Source organism: Canis lupus, chromosome 14, assembly GCF_003254725.2.
Source record: "Canis lupus dingo isolate Sandy chromosome 14, ASM325472v2, whole genome shotgun sequence".
Classification (NCBI taxonomy): domain Eukaryota; kingdom Metazoa; phylum Chordata; class Mammalia; order Carnivora; family Canidae; genus Canis; species Canis lupus.
Genome location: NC_064256.1, coordinates 247,119 through 259,009, shown reverse-complemented (window position 1 = coordinate 259,009; position 11,891 = coordinate 247,119). Strand labels below are relative to the sequence as shown.

General features: G+C 52.0%; 3 protein-coding genes across 3 annotated transcripts; 1 reads left to right on the top strand and 2 right to left on the bottom strand.

Moving 5' to 3' along the window:
• Window positions 1–1,228: 1,228 nt before the first annotated feature.
• On the bottom strand, window positions 1,229–2,921 carry LOC112665318 (histone H2A type 3). The gene has a single exon (XM_025454966.3). It carries the CDS (start codon window positions 2,870–2,872, stop codon window positions 2,480–2,482), a length of 393 nt encoding a protein of 130 aa, XP_025310751.1. The 5' UTR covers window positions 2,873–2,921; the 3' UTR covers window positions 1,229–2,479.
• On the top strand, window positions 2,862–3,706 carry LOC112665317 (histone H2B type 3-B). Its single transcript, XM_025454964.3, has one exon. The coding sequence runs from the start codon at window positions 3,133–3,135 to the stop codon at window positions 3,559–3,561; it is 429 nt and encodes a 142-aa protein (XP_025310749.2). The 5' UTR covers window positions 2,862–3,132; the 3' UTR covers window positions 3,562–3,706.
• Window positions 3,707–5,196: 1,490 nt separating this feature from the next.
• On the bottom strand, window positions 5,197–11,099 carry LOC112665338 (histone H2B type 1-F/J/L-like). Its single transcript, XM_049093391.1, has 2 exons — window positions 11,046–11,099; window positions 5,197–8,055 (listed from the first exon to the last, which is right to left on the bottom strand). The coding sequence occupies exons 1-2, from the start codon at window positions 11,097–11,099 to the stop codon at window positions 7,591–7,593; spliced, it is 519 nt and encodes a 172-aa protein (XP_048949348.1). The 3' UTR covers window positions 5,197–7,590.
• Between the last annotated feature and the right edge of the window lie 792 nt (window positions 11,100–11,891).

Below are 11,891 nucleotides of genomic sequence, written 5' to 3'. Positions count from 1 at the left end.
ATAATCCCAGGATAGGGGAGGGAGTGTGTCCTGCCACAGCAGTGTGCCCCCCTCTTCGCCCAGCCCCTGACAACTGAGGGAGCTGCCTCCACCTCTGTGGAGCTGCCCATTCCAGCTGTTTCTTATAAGGGGAGTCACCCCTACATGGCCTCTTTGTCAGGTTGTCTCACCAACGCATTTGTCAGGCTCAACCATGGCTGACAGGCACTCTGTTTGGACAGACCACACGTTTGTGCGTTCACCTGCGGGGACATCGGGGCTGCTCCCACCTTTGGGATGCATGGCATCGTGCTGCTCAGACTGTGACTGGCCCCTGCGTACACCTGGGGGTAGACTTGCTGGGCCAGGTGGTGCCTTCCCACTGAAGCCAGGGTCTGCTGGCCTTTGTCTCACAGCGGTGGGCTGGCTCTGATGTTTCTTCACCTTTCGGAACCAGGTAACCCCTGACAGATGATGAGATGGCAGGCCAGAGCTGTCCAGTGGAACCTTCCCGGTGGCGGAGCTGTTCTGTACCCGTGCCGTACCACGTGCTGTCAGCTGGCCACCTGTGGCGATGGCAGCTGAAAACCTGTGTCCCTGCCTTCAGTGCTTAATCACGGAAAACCGAATGTCCCTTGGTGTTTGGTGCTCTGTATGGGGAACAGCTCAGCTGTGGAGACAACAAAAGAAGGCTGCCTCTAAGGGCAGTGTCAGCCACCTCCCTGCCCCACTCTCAGAGTCTCGAGGAATGAGGAAATTGGGAGCTCTGCGGAGATACCCTGGCATCCCAAAGCCCCCTGCACCCTGGAAAGTGTTTCTTAAACACCACTGAGGGGAGTGAAGACATTCAATGACCTACATTAATACTGATGCTTAGACACAAATGTGGGCCAGAGTTGAAGACTGTCACTGGGAACCTAATGGCCAGCTTGATTTCCAGAGGCTCCATGGTCTCCTGGACAGTCCTTGCGGCTGCACAGAGATGGGGCTTGCTGGGTTGTATGCTCTGGACCTACCTCACTGTGGGGAGTCCTGTGCTTGGGTCCACGCGGACAGAGCATGCGTGCACATCCCTGGTGTGAACTACTTTCACACCACTAAGATATTTTTTTAGGCCCAGCAGATGTGCGGTTAGCCCTAGATGGTGTCTGGGGAGCCCTGGTTTGAGTAGACCTAATTTTAGTAAGTCAAATACAAATTACATAATATTCCTGAATTCACTTACTGGCCTCTCTTTATTGCTATAAAATTAACAAAAACAATGACATTGATAACAGGAGTAACAAACAGTTATCAGGCCTTTTCTGTGGCAGACATTGTTTTAAAGGAATTATCACGAATGAAACACTTAACCCCTCCTGCCCCGTGAGGTGGGTGCTAATTCTCCAGACTTTGCCAGAACCCTGGGAACTGTCCCACTCCCCCTTTATTGCAGAATGTAGAGCTCATGAACAGGCGTCCTCCTAAATAGCCACACGTGTATTACATAATCCGATCCTCAGTGTTGACTTTCCACGCACTAAATTCACAAACCTGGTTTTCCTGACCAAACTCCATGGACAAAATTATCTTACTCTGATTTTAGCCATAGGGTTAAGGGATTCGGATTTACGTGTGACCAACCCAGATTGAACAGTTGAATGGCTTTGAACATTTTACTTACATTAAGATTTAAAAGTCTACGCTTTTCTTTTTTTTAATGTTTATTTATTTATGATAGTTACACAGAGAGAAAGAGAGAGAGGCAGAAACACAGGCAGAGGGAGAAGCAGGCTCCATGCACCGGGAGCCCGACGTGGGATTCGATCCCAGGTCTCCAGGATCGCGCCCTGGGCCAAAGGCAGGCACCAAACCCCTGCGCCACCCAGGGATCCCAAGTCTACGCTTTTTAAAAATAGGATTTTTAAAATGCTGCAAATGGTTTTCGAACACAAACCCTTTGCAAGACATTCACACCCAGACTAGATCATAACTCGGTTGGACCTCACGTTTCTAGTTTGCAATGTCCACTCGCTCAGTCAAGCATCTTTATGTTTGAAAGTGTAAGTCGTTAAGGTTTATGGAGGGGCCCCCCAAAAGCAGATGCTCTGCATAAGCTGCCCATCTGCAACACCAGGTGCGTGGGAAGCGGACAGCCTGTATTGAAGTCTACAGGAGCCAGAGGACCACTCTGCGCATCCATCCAGAGGCAGTGATCTCCAGCCATGGCTGACCCTTCCCGAAACTACCCGGGGCGCGGAGGAGGGAGGAGGCTGGGTGGAAGGCCAAGGCCGCCCACGTGTCCGGCGCAAACCCGCACAGGCGCCCACCAGGTGCGCGGGCGCACCCAGGTCTTGCCCAGCTTCCCCGTGCGCCTCGCAGGAGGCGGCGGCGCTTGGACAGGCTCAGGCTGCGTGCTCAGTGCGGCTCTTTTGCGGAGACTGTGGGTGGCTCTTAAAAGAGCCTTTGGTGTCAAGGGGCCCTTGGGGCGCACAGCCGTGGCCGGCCCGCCTCTGCGGCCTCACTTGCTCTTGGCCTTGTGGTGGCTCTCGGTCTTCTTGGGCAGCAGCACGGCCTGGATGTTGGGCAGGACGCCGCCCTGCGCGATGGTCACGCGGCCCAGCAGCTTGTTGAGCTCCTCGTCGTTGCGGATGGCCAGCTGCAGGTGGCGCGGGATGATGCGCGTCTTCTTGTTGTCGCGGGCCGCGTTGCCCGCCAGCTCCAGGATCTCGGCCGTCAGGTACTCCAGCACGGCCGCCAGGTACACCGGCGCGCCCGCCCCGACCCGCTCCGAGTAGTTGCCCTTGCGGAGGAGACGGTGCACGCGACCCACCGGGAACTGCAGCCCCGCCCGGGACGAGCGGGACTTGGCCTTGGCGCGCGCCTTGCCGCCCTGCTTGCCTCGGCCAGACATCTCCGCGAGGGGCACGAAGAGAGAGGGAACCGGGAGAGAACGCCCACAGAAACCGCGCTGCCAGGCCCGCCGAGCGCTTATATCTGGTCCGGGGGTAGTGGCGCGGGCTTCCTCCCATTGGACAGCGCCGGTCACCAATCAGAAGCGCAGGCCGCCATCCCCTGATTTGCATGCGCCTGTCCGGGGATGACGTTGAGCAGCATCCAAGCCTATCAGGAACGAGCAGCTTTGGATCCTTCATTTGCATACGGGATGTATAAATGCCGGCTGCAGAGCTCTGCTCTTTTTGTTTGGAGAGGTTTGCGACCATGCCTGATCCGTCTAAGTCGGCCCCCGCGCCCAAGAAGGGCTCCAAAAAGGCCGTCACCAAGGCGCAGAAGAAGGACGGCAAGAAGCGCAAGCGCAGCCGCAAGGAGAGCTACTCCATCTACGTGTACAAGGTGCTGAAGCAGGTGCACCCCGACACCGGCATCTCGTCCAAGGCCATGGGCATCATGAACTCGTTCGTCAACGACATCTTTGAGCGCATCGCCAGCGAGGCCTCCCGCCTGGCGCATTACAACAAGCGCTCGACCATCACGTCCCGCGAGGTGCAGACGGCCGTGCGCCTGCTGCTGCCCGGCGAGCTGGCCAAGCACGCGGTGTCCGAGGGCACCAAGGCCGTCACCAAGTACACCAGCTCCAAGTGAGGCGCACCGGCCACCCCGGAACACAAAGGCTCTTTTCAGAGCCACCCACACGATCGGAAAAAGGGTTTCGAACACGGTGAAGGGTTGTCCTGTGAACCCGTTCGGTTCCGGGACCCCAGGTGGTTGTCCTGGGTCTGCGCGCGCCTAGGTGTCTGAGAGCGGGATGAGGGAGTGCGGATCTGCGCTCCCCGAGGTGTGCGGTGTTAACAGCCCCCCCCCCCCCCCCCCCCAGTGGCCAGGGCTGTTGACGCACCGCCAGTCCAAGCGGGCGTCTCTCGCTCCACGTCCCTTGCTGACCTCCGAGTGCGCCTGCGCGCGGGAACCGCCCCCCCTGGCCCCCCGCCCTGGCCTGTTCGCGCGTGGACCGCCTGAGGCTCTCGCTTGCCTGCGCAGGCAGTGCGCCCGTGGGGGAGGGGCGCGGGTCACCTTTTTCAGGAGGACATCGTGCCAGTTCCCCCTCCCACCTGCCACGTTCCTGATGAATGAAACCCGGAGATGAGAACTTGGTTGCTGCGCAGCCCCGGGGGGCGGGGAGGGGGCGAGGGGGGCGGGGGCGGGACCTGCATCCGCCGAGACCCGCGTCCCCCACTGGACCAGAGACCTCCGTCCTCACGCAGTGAACATTTCCCGGAGGATATGTTAGTGGCTGGATCGTGCAACTGGCAAAATATAATCCGAAAAAGAGATGGAAGCGTTCCTAGAGTAGGAGGCAGATGTGCTAAGCCAACCCCTGCTGCGGCAGCTTTAGACTAAATGGGGCCGGGGTAAGTCGGTTCTAGAGGAAAATTATTCCTTCTGTAATTCCTCCCATTCTGGGCGGGGGGAGGGAGCTCTCTCCCGTATCAGCCACATTGTTATTTTCTGGGAAGCGTTAGTGACGCAGAATTCTCTCTCTCTTTAAAGATCTTATTTATTTATTCATGAGAGACCGAGAGAGGCAGAGACAGGCAGAGGGAGAAGCAGGCTCCATGCAGGGAGCCCGACGTGGGTTCTTGATCCTGAGCCTCCAGGATCACGCCCTGGGCTGAAGTCAGCGCTAAACCGCCGAGCCACCCGGGCTGCCACCCTCTCTCTTTGAAAGAATTTACGGCATTTATTTGGAAAGTGTCGCCTTGCCTTTGGCGCGAAGAGTCTTCAATTGGGAAAGGACGTCGCTTTGCCTTTTCCTTTGGTTTTGTTACGTGTAAATCAGCGGTTTGCTATCAATCACTCTCTTGAGCCGTTCTGAGACTCCTGTATTGAGAGGCCATGTCCTCGTCCCAAGCGGGGGACAGAAGCTCAATGAAAAAGGGTAAATCCTCTCTCTGAAGGAAGCCGGTTGGGTGGTGGATGCCAGGCTGGGCAGGAGGTCTGGGCGGGAATGTCCCACCGAGCCCTTCCTTCGCCCAGTGGCTGGAAGCCCAGCCACCCATTCCTTTTCCCACCTGAATCCAGTCTAAAGGGATGTAAAACCTCACATTTTTCATCTAAAATATTTTTATCCTTAGTTCTGATAGTTACAAGGACACAAATCCCAACAGGACGTTTTAAGAAAGCAAAATGGCCCACAGCAATTTTTAAAGAGAATTTGGAATATTTTAAAAGTTCTTGATCTTTTATACATTTTCAAAGTCCTTTTTATTGAGAGGTGGTTGACACACGATCACATCAATCTTTTCAAGGTATATATTGTAATAGCAATTTGATACCATAATCAATTCATAAAACATGATCAGATTTCTTCATTAACAGTGAGATGGTGTAGATGACCCTTTTTTTCTCTCGGAACTCATTCTCATTGCACTTGTCTCAGAATTTCACCCAAATGTAAGATATATTTTGACAGTGTCTTATCTACTACTTATCAAAAAAATTTTAAAAAACGTATGTAAATTGAAATTTAAAAATACTTGTAGGGGGGCAAAAAGTGTTTAAAAAATCATCTGAACAGTATGCGATCATGAAAACATACGTTTTGGTAGGTAGCAAAGATAGACAATTGTAAGTAATTGTCAATTAGAATTTTAGGGAGACCTAGGTCTTCAGTGAGATTGATGGTGGTTCTCTACCCTATTGGCTGTTTATGCATCCATGGGCACGGATGGTATTGTTATGATTACAGTGATAGCGGTGTGCATCATTGCTTTCCCTTTCTTTTTTAGATACATGCTCTGAAACAATATTTACCAAAAAGAAAAACAAAACAAAACCCAAACAAAACCATAGATACAGAAATTTTGGCATGGGTATTTTACTCAATTCTTTCCTTTCTAGTTATAATCCCCAAATTTGGAAACAGTGATGTATCATCAAAATCAACGCCTTGAATCCTAAGAGATGTCTAATTCATATGGAACACCTAGAATCCAGTCTTCCACTATGAAGCAGGGGCCTCCTGATGGGCCTGAGCCCCCAGCCTTGTACCCAGGTTGATCAGGAGTCAGTCTCTTCATGAGCACTTCTGGTCACAGGAATGTAGTCTCCCAGAGCCACCTAATTCTCTGCTTGGCTTAATTTCACTATAATGAGACTGGTCTCCAGCAATGTGTGACTGTGCTAGCAGTAGGCAACAATACTGTTTATTTAGTTCCAAAAATGAAATCAAGAAGCAAAATAAAGAGTTCCCAAATACAATAGTATGAACATGTTTCATTGTGGATGAAGCAAAATGTTAATTTCTCAGTCCTTTGGCTGCTCTGGCACACAGAAGTTAAAAAAATAAAAATAAAGACTGCCTCTGTTTACAGTATGGTGGAGGCTGCAGAGGCAGCCAGCAGCAGCCCCAGGCACAGAACGGACCTGGCTGGCCCTCTCCGACCAAGGAACCCATTCAGGGAGATGCAGGGTGACACAGTCTCTGCTGTTGAGAATTTATCATCAGGAAGATGGAAGGACACTGAATGCTGAGCCCACCTCTAAATCTGCTGCGACAGAGGGACACCTGATTTACGATTGGCTGGAGGCTGCTGAACGGGTATGCCACGTACTGGCAGTGCACAGGCTTGGAGAGTGAGGACCCAACACAGCTGCAGAAACCTCTGGGTTTGAGATAACGCGGAATCACTCAGATCTGGAAGCCCCGAGGGATTTTGCAGGGATCCCATGTGAGCCTCTCCCCACCCACCTCAGCTAAAAATCTCAAGTCAAATTTGCTAACTGCTCTGTGGTAAACCAAAGATGCAGAGGGAGGGCTGTCCCTTTCATAAAAGCTACAAAAGCAAAGAAAGAACTGACTATAAGTGGTGAAATGTTTTTGGAGATGGGGGAGTCCCTGAGGTACAGGACTGGCTCGGCCCAGCCCACCGCGGGCACCCAGGCGCACCCAAACCCAGGGAGGTCAGAACACTCTGGGTGGTGTTCTCAGAGATGTGGCAGTCTGAGGCACAGGGGGAGGTTTTCAGGGTGACGGCAGCCTGGCCCAGCCTGTCAGGCCTGCCCTTATGCAGCAGGCTGATTGCACCCACTTTGCATGTGCTTGACCTGTTTTTTTTTCTTTTTTTTCTTTCCTTAAAAGCCCTCCATTCCTTTCCTGAAAAAGGCTTTTGCCCTTTGGTGGGTTTATAATAAAAGTATTCACGATTTTCGGGGGGGAAAAAAAAAGCAAACAACCATGATCTAATAGGAAGAATTCTAGGGGACCAAGAGGATGGAGCCACTATGCTCCCACAGTCCTCTTTCCAACAGAAGCGCACAACGCCGAGAATAGCTGCTTCAATTCATCGCCGGGTTAGGGGCCACGGCCACACGACAGCACTCAGGGCCTAGCGGAGGTGGCGCGCAGCGAACCTCGGTCTCACCCACGAAGGGACACGGGGGGGCTGGTGGGGAGGTCGCCCGAGGCCTTCCTGGAGGTGGTGCGCATCCTCACCTCACCGGGTCCCCGTCTCCGGGGTCTGGCTCGGGGGGACACCCCTGTACAGGAGCTCTGCTTCGGGCCAGGTCCCGCCGTCCGCTCCCCCAGGCCGTCACAACCAGCCCGGGTGGCACGCTCCTTTGTGAGCACAGGTGGCTCTGAAAAGAGCCTTTGTGTTCCGGGGTGGCCGGTGCGCCTCACTTGGAGCTGGTGTACTTGGTGACGGCCTTGGTGCCCTCGGACACCGCGTGCTTGGCCAGCTCGCCGGGCAGCAGCAGGCGCACGGCCGTCTGCACCTCGCGGGACGTGATGGTCGAGCGCTTGTTGTAATGCGCCAGGCGGGAGGCCTCGCTGGCGATGCGCTCAAAGATGTCGTTGACGAACGAGTTCATGATGCCCATGGCCTTGGACGAGATGCCGGTGTCGGGGTGCACCTGCTTCAGCACCTTGTACACGTAGATGGAGTAGCTCTCCTTGCGGCTGCGCTTGCGCTTCTTGCCATCCTTCTTCTGCGCCTTGGTGACGGCCTTCTTGGAGCCCTTCTTGGGCGCGGGGGCCGATCGGGAGGGCTCGGCAGGGCAGGGAGGCGCGGAGGCGGCGGGGGTCGGGGGAACGGCGCGGCGGGGACACCGGCCCTGGAGGCGGCGGGGAGATGCTAGCAGCTACGCCGGCAGCGATATTTATCTATCGTCTCCATATTCAAATGAAGGCTCCAAACTCTGGGATCCGATTGGCCGGCCGGCCGCGCGCGTGGGCGGCCAGGGATTTATGTAAATAGCGGACGCCGGCTCTTCTTTCCTATTGGACGGTAACCCAACCAATCCGGAGGCGCTTGTGCGGCGCGCAGGGAGGTGGCTGGAGCATCTTTGTTAGAGCCGGGAAAGCTGGGGCCTTTGTTCAGCGTAGGTCCTGCGTGGGGCAAAATACGAATAGGGACACGGATGCTGAAACAAGGGATTAGAAGCCGGTGTAATCCCGCGCCTGCATCTCCTCTGGGCGAGGGGCAGACACATTTCTGAGGCCGAGGGCTAGGGAGGAGAAGCTGAAGCTTATTGAGCAGAATGATGCTAACTTCTTTATTTTCCATCATCTCCGCCCCCCCCCCCCCCCCCCCCCCGCCGAGCTATGTCAGAATTCGTGAGTAAATCCTAATAACTTTTTAGGAAACGCAAGATTACGTTAAGGTACTCGGATTGGAAGTGCAGCATGGGAGCCAATTCTCAGCTGGAGGCAGGAAACAAGTGGGATTCAAGGGCAACAGTCGTCCTTGGTGTTGTGTTTCAGCTCTGACTACCCCCCTTTGAAGGGGCACATGATATCACCTACTCTACTGAAATAGCCTCGGCTAGGGGCACCTGCCTGGCACAGAGGGTTGCCTGGCACAGGGTTGCACTCCACTCTTGGTTTCTGCTCAGGTGCTGATCTGGGGTCGTGACCCCAGGTCATGACCTCGGTTGGTGGGGTTGAATCATCTGGCTCCTCGCTCAGCAGGGACTCTGCTTGAAGAATCTCTCCCTCTGCCCCTCCCTCACCACTTGCGGGCATGCTTAGGCTCTATTTCAATCAATCAATATAAATACATAATACATACATACTTACTACACTTAAATAGTATTACTCGCTAACCAGGCATCAGAACACCGGCTCATTGATCTGTTATACGAAAAGTGGAGGCCTATTCAAAATATTAAGAATTTATCAGTCAAAATTGATTCAAATCGGGCAGCACCTCATTTAACAGATAGGAGCTCCAAGGAGCTGAACAAAATGAAAATCTTATATAAGAAGAACTGAGCATGAACTGAGCTTCCAACAAAGCAAAGAAAGTGTTACTGAAAGGTCACCTTCCTTTACCTGGACAGCAGGAGCCCATCAGGCCAATGACCTCACTAGTGCTGATGAGGGGACTCCTGACTGACTCCATTTCTGGGACAGCTGACACTTTGAGTAAATTAAGTCTTGGCGCTTAGCATAAGGCACTCCATTTTGGACCTGTTGTCTTGTTTTTATCAGAAGTCATCAGTTGCTTTCTCATTAAATTAATTCCTATAAACACGGGTTAAGTTTTCCTATATGTTAAATGACAAGAGAGAAAAAAAGGGGGTTAGGCATTCACATTTCTAACTTGTTTCAGCATCACCTGGGAAGTTTGTTAGAAATGCAGAATCCTGGGGTATTAACTCAGACTCTATATTTTAAACAGCTCTGGTCTGGGGGTCCTTCCCCCGGCCACTTTAACCATCCAGGGCATTATCCAAGCAGACCAGGAGACTTGGTGATGCCCACAAGTCGAGATGGCTCTCAGCTTCAGAGAGTTAACAAGATGCCTTCAAGATACCAACACAAATGCCCTCCACATGCAAATATGTCTTCTGAGATCCCTGGGCCTCTTGGCATTGTGGGTGCCCTGAGAGGCTTTGCACATACTCAGCATTAACCATTTTATGTTTACCTTAAAAATAGGTAGTTGATTTAACAAACATTTCTATAGAGCTCATTACAAGCCAGGAAGCACTTAATAAATCCTTAATTCAATGTAGGGCCCATAACAGCCTTTTCAGGCATGCACTATTATCAACTCTGTTTTATAGATGATTAATAAAAGGCTGAGGAAAACATGTCCCAAGTTAAACAGCCTGTCAGGGGTCAACAGCCTTTCTAGGGGTCAACCCCTAGAAATCAGGCAGATTGGCACCAAGAACCAAGACAAGTGCAACATAGAATTTTTAAATATTTGGATAGTGAATTTCATTTCATTTTGAACAAGGAAAGACCACCATTTATGATGTGGTGTGTAGAAGAAAAATATTAAAACACAAATGCGTTGCTCTGTGTTCAAGTTTCTGGCAAGAAAAAATCAGAGGGGCATCTGAGTGGCTCAGTGGTTGAGCGTCTGCCTCAGGCTCAGGGCATGATCTCAGGGTCCTGGGATCGAGTCCCACATCGGGCTCCCGTAGGGAGCCTGCTTCTCCCTTTGCCTATGTCTCTGCCTCTCTCTGTGTGTGTCTCTCATGAATAAATAAATAAAACCTAAAAATAAATAAATAAATAAATAAATAAATAAATAAATAAATAAATAAATAAAACCTTTTTTAAAAAGTCAGAAATCTTATAACTTCTAATGCCGTAGAAAGGTGGAAGTGCTATAGATGAAATTGCACTCACTTCCACAATTGCTGACTCCATTAAAAAAAAAAAGAGAGAGTCTTTGAATATACGCGCCTTAAGACAATAGATGAGCTTGTTTCTGGATCATTTATCCAAAGCACTTTTGTGGACATCATTATTTTGTTCCCTGGGAGACTTAATGAGTAATGTATAGAAATGATTCATCTTGCCTCCTGGCAGCCTTGGAAGATGTCTGAAGCCTGATCTTGCACAGGAGGTGCAGTCCAAGTAGGAATCACTTCCCTTTCACCTATGGATTTAGTTGGCACAAATTTCTCTGACATTCTCGAAACAACGTTCAGAAGCAGTCTTTCGGTGTCAGCTGAGGTTCGCTGGCAGCAGACGTGAATGCGTTTGCGATGTTGGGGAGGGGACAGTTTACCTCCACCCTCCTAGGCTTCGATAGCTGGTTCCATGAAGTGAGCCGACAACAGGCAGAGTAACAGGAGAAAAGGTACATGAATTTACTACTTTTTAATATTACCTGCGTGGAGGCATCATAGGGGTAGAAAGTGAGGTTGGAGAGCTTATCCACCATCTTCACAGGGGAGGTGGGTGCGGGCCTCTGAGAGGCAGTGACCAGTTTGCAGGAAAGACGACTGGGCTCTTTGGAGACCAGATGGCAGGTGTGCTGGTTTGTAATAAAGTCTGTGGTTGTGGCCTGGACCTCTTTCTTGTCTCCTGTGATGATTGCGGGAGGGGATTGATGCCCGTTAGGGACTTTTGGGAGGAACTGTCTTTAGGCAGATAAGGGGGGTTCAGAGAAAGGCTCTACCAGCCTGTGTTATTTTTCGAGCATCCTCAGGCCCAAGTAATCAGTATCCCAAAGGCATGTGCTTTGGGGTGGCACATCCTGAACATCTTCAGTCCCAGACATGTGGCTCAGAGAACCTGTGACCAAGGAGTGGGAGTTCTGGGGATGACGTGCTTTGAGTATGTCACAGCACCAGTGACATGATTTGCAGGGTCTGGTGCAAAATGAGAATTTTGGCATCTTGGGCCAGGACTGTTGAGGATTTTAGGAGGGGTCCAGCAGAGCATTGGAGCAAGCATGGGACGCTTCTCAGGGCAGCCCTGGTGTTGGCCCACATTGCTGGCCCTTGAAGGTGGCCATGTGCCCCTAGGCCTGCAGGCCCCATGTAGGGGGGAGTTCCTAGCCACATGTGCCCCTCGCAGTCCCCTCACCCGCCCTGGTCCTCGCAACCCTGGGAACGCTGGTCCTCCCACCAGGTCCGGCTGGGGTTTCTTGGCTTCCTTGTGGTTTGGGAAGCCTTGGAGGAAGACTTGCAGTGGGATAGGAGGGGAACATTTGTAGAAATGGCCTTGAGTA

Coding starts and splice junctions, on each gene's coding strand:
- LOC112665318 (XM_025454966.3), bottom strand. CDS start 2,872: ATGTCTGGCCGAGGCAAGCAGGGCGGCAAGGCGCGCGCCAAGGCCAAG.
- LOC112665317 (XM_025454964.3), top strand. CDS start 3,133: ATGCCGGCTGCAGAGCTCTGCTCTTTTTGTTTGGAGAGGTTTGCGACC.
- LOC112665338 (XM_049093391.1), bottom strand. CDS start 11,099: ATGGTGGATAAGCTCTCCAACCTCACTTTCTACCCCTATGATGCCTCC. Junction 8,056..11,045: donor CCTATGATGCCTCCACGCAG/GTAATATTAAAA, acceptor CTGCCGGCGTAG/CTGCTAGCATCTCCCCGCCG.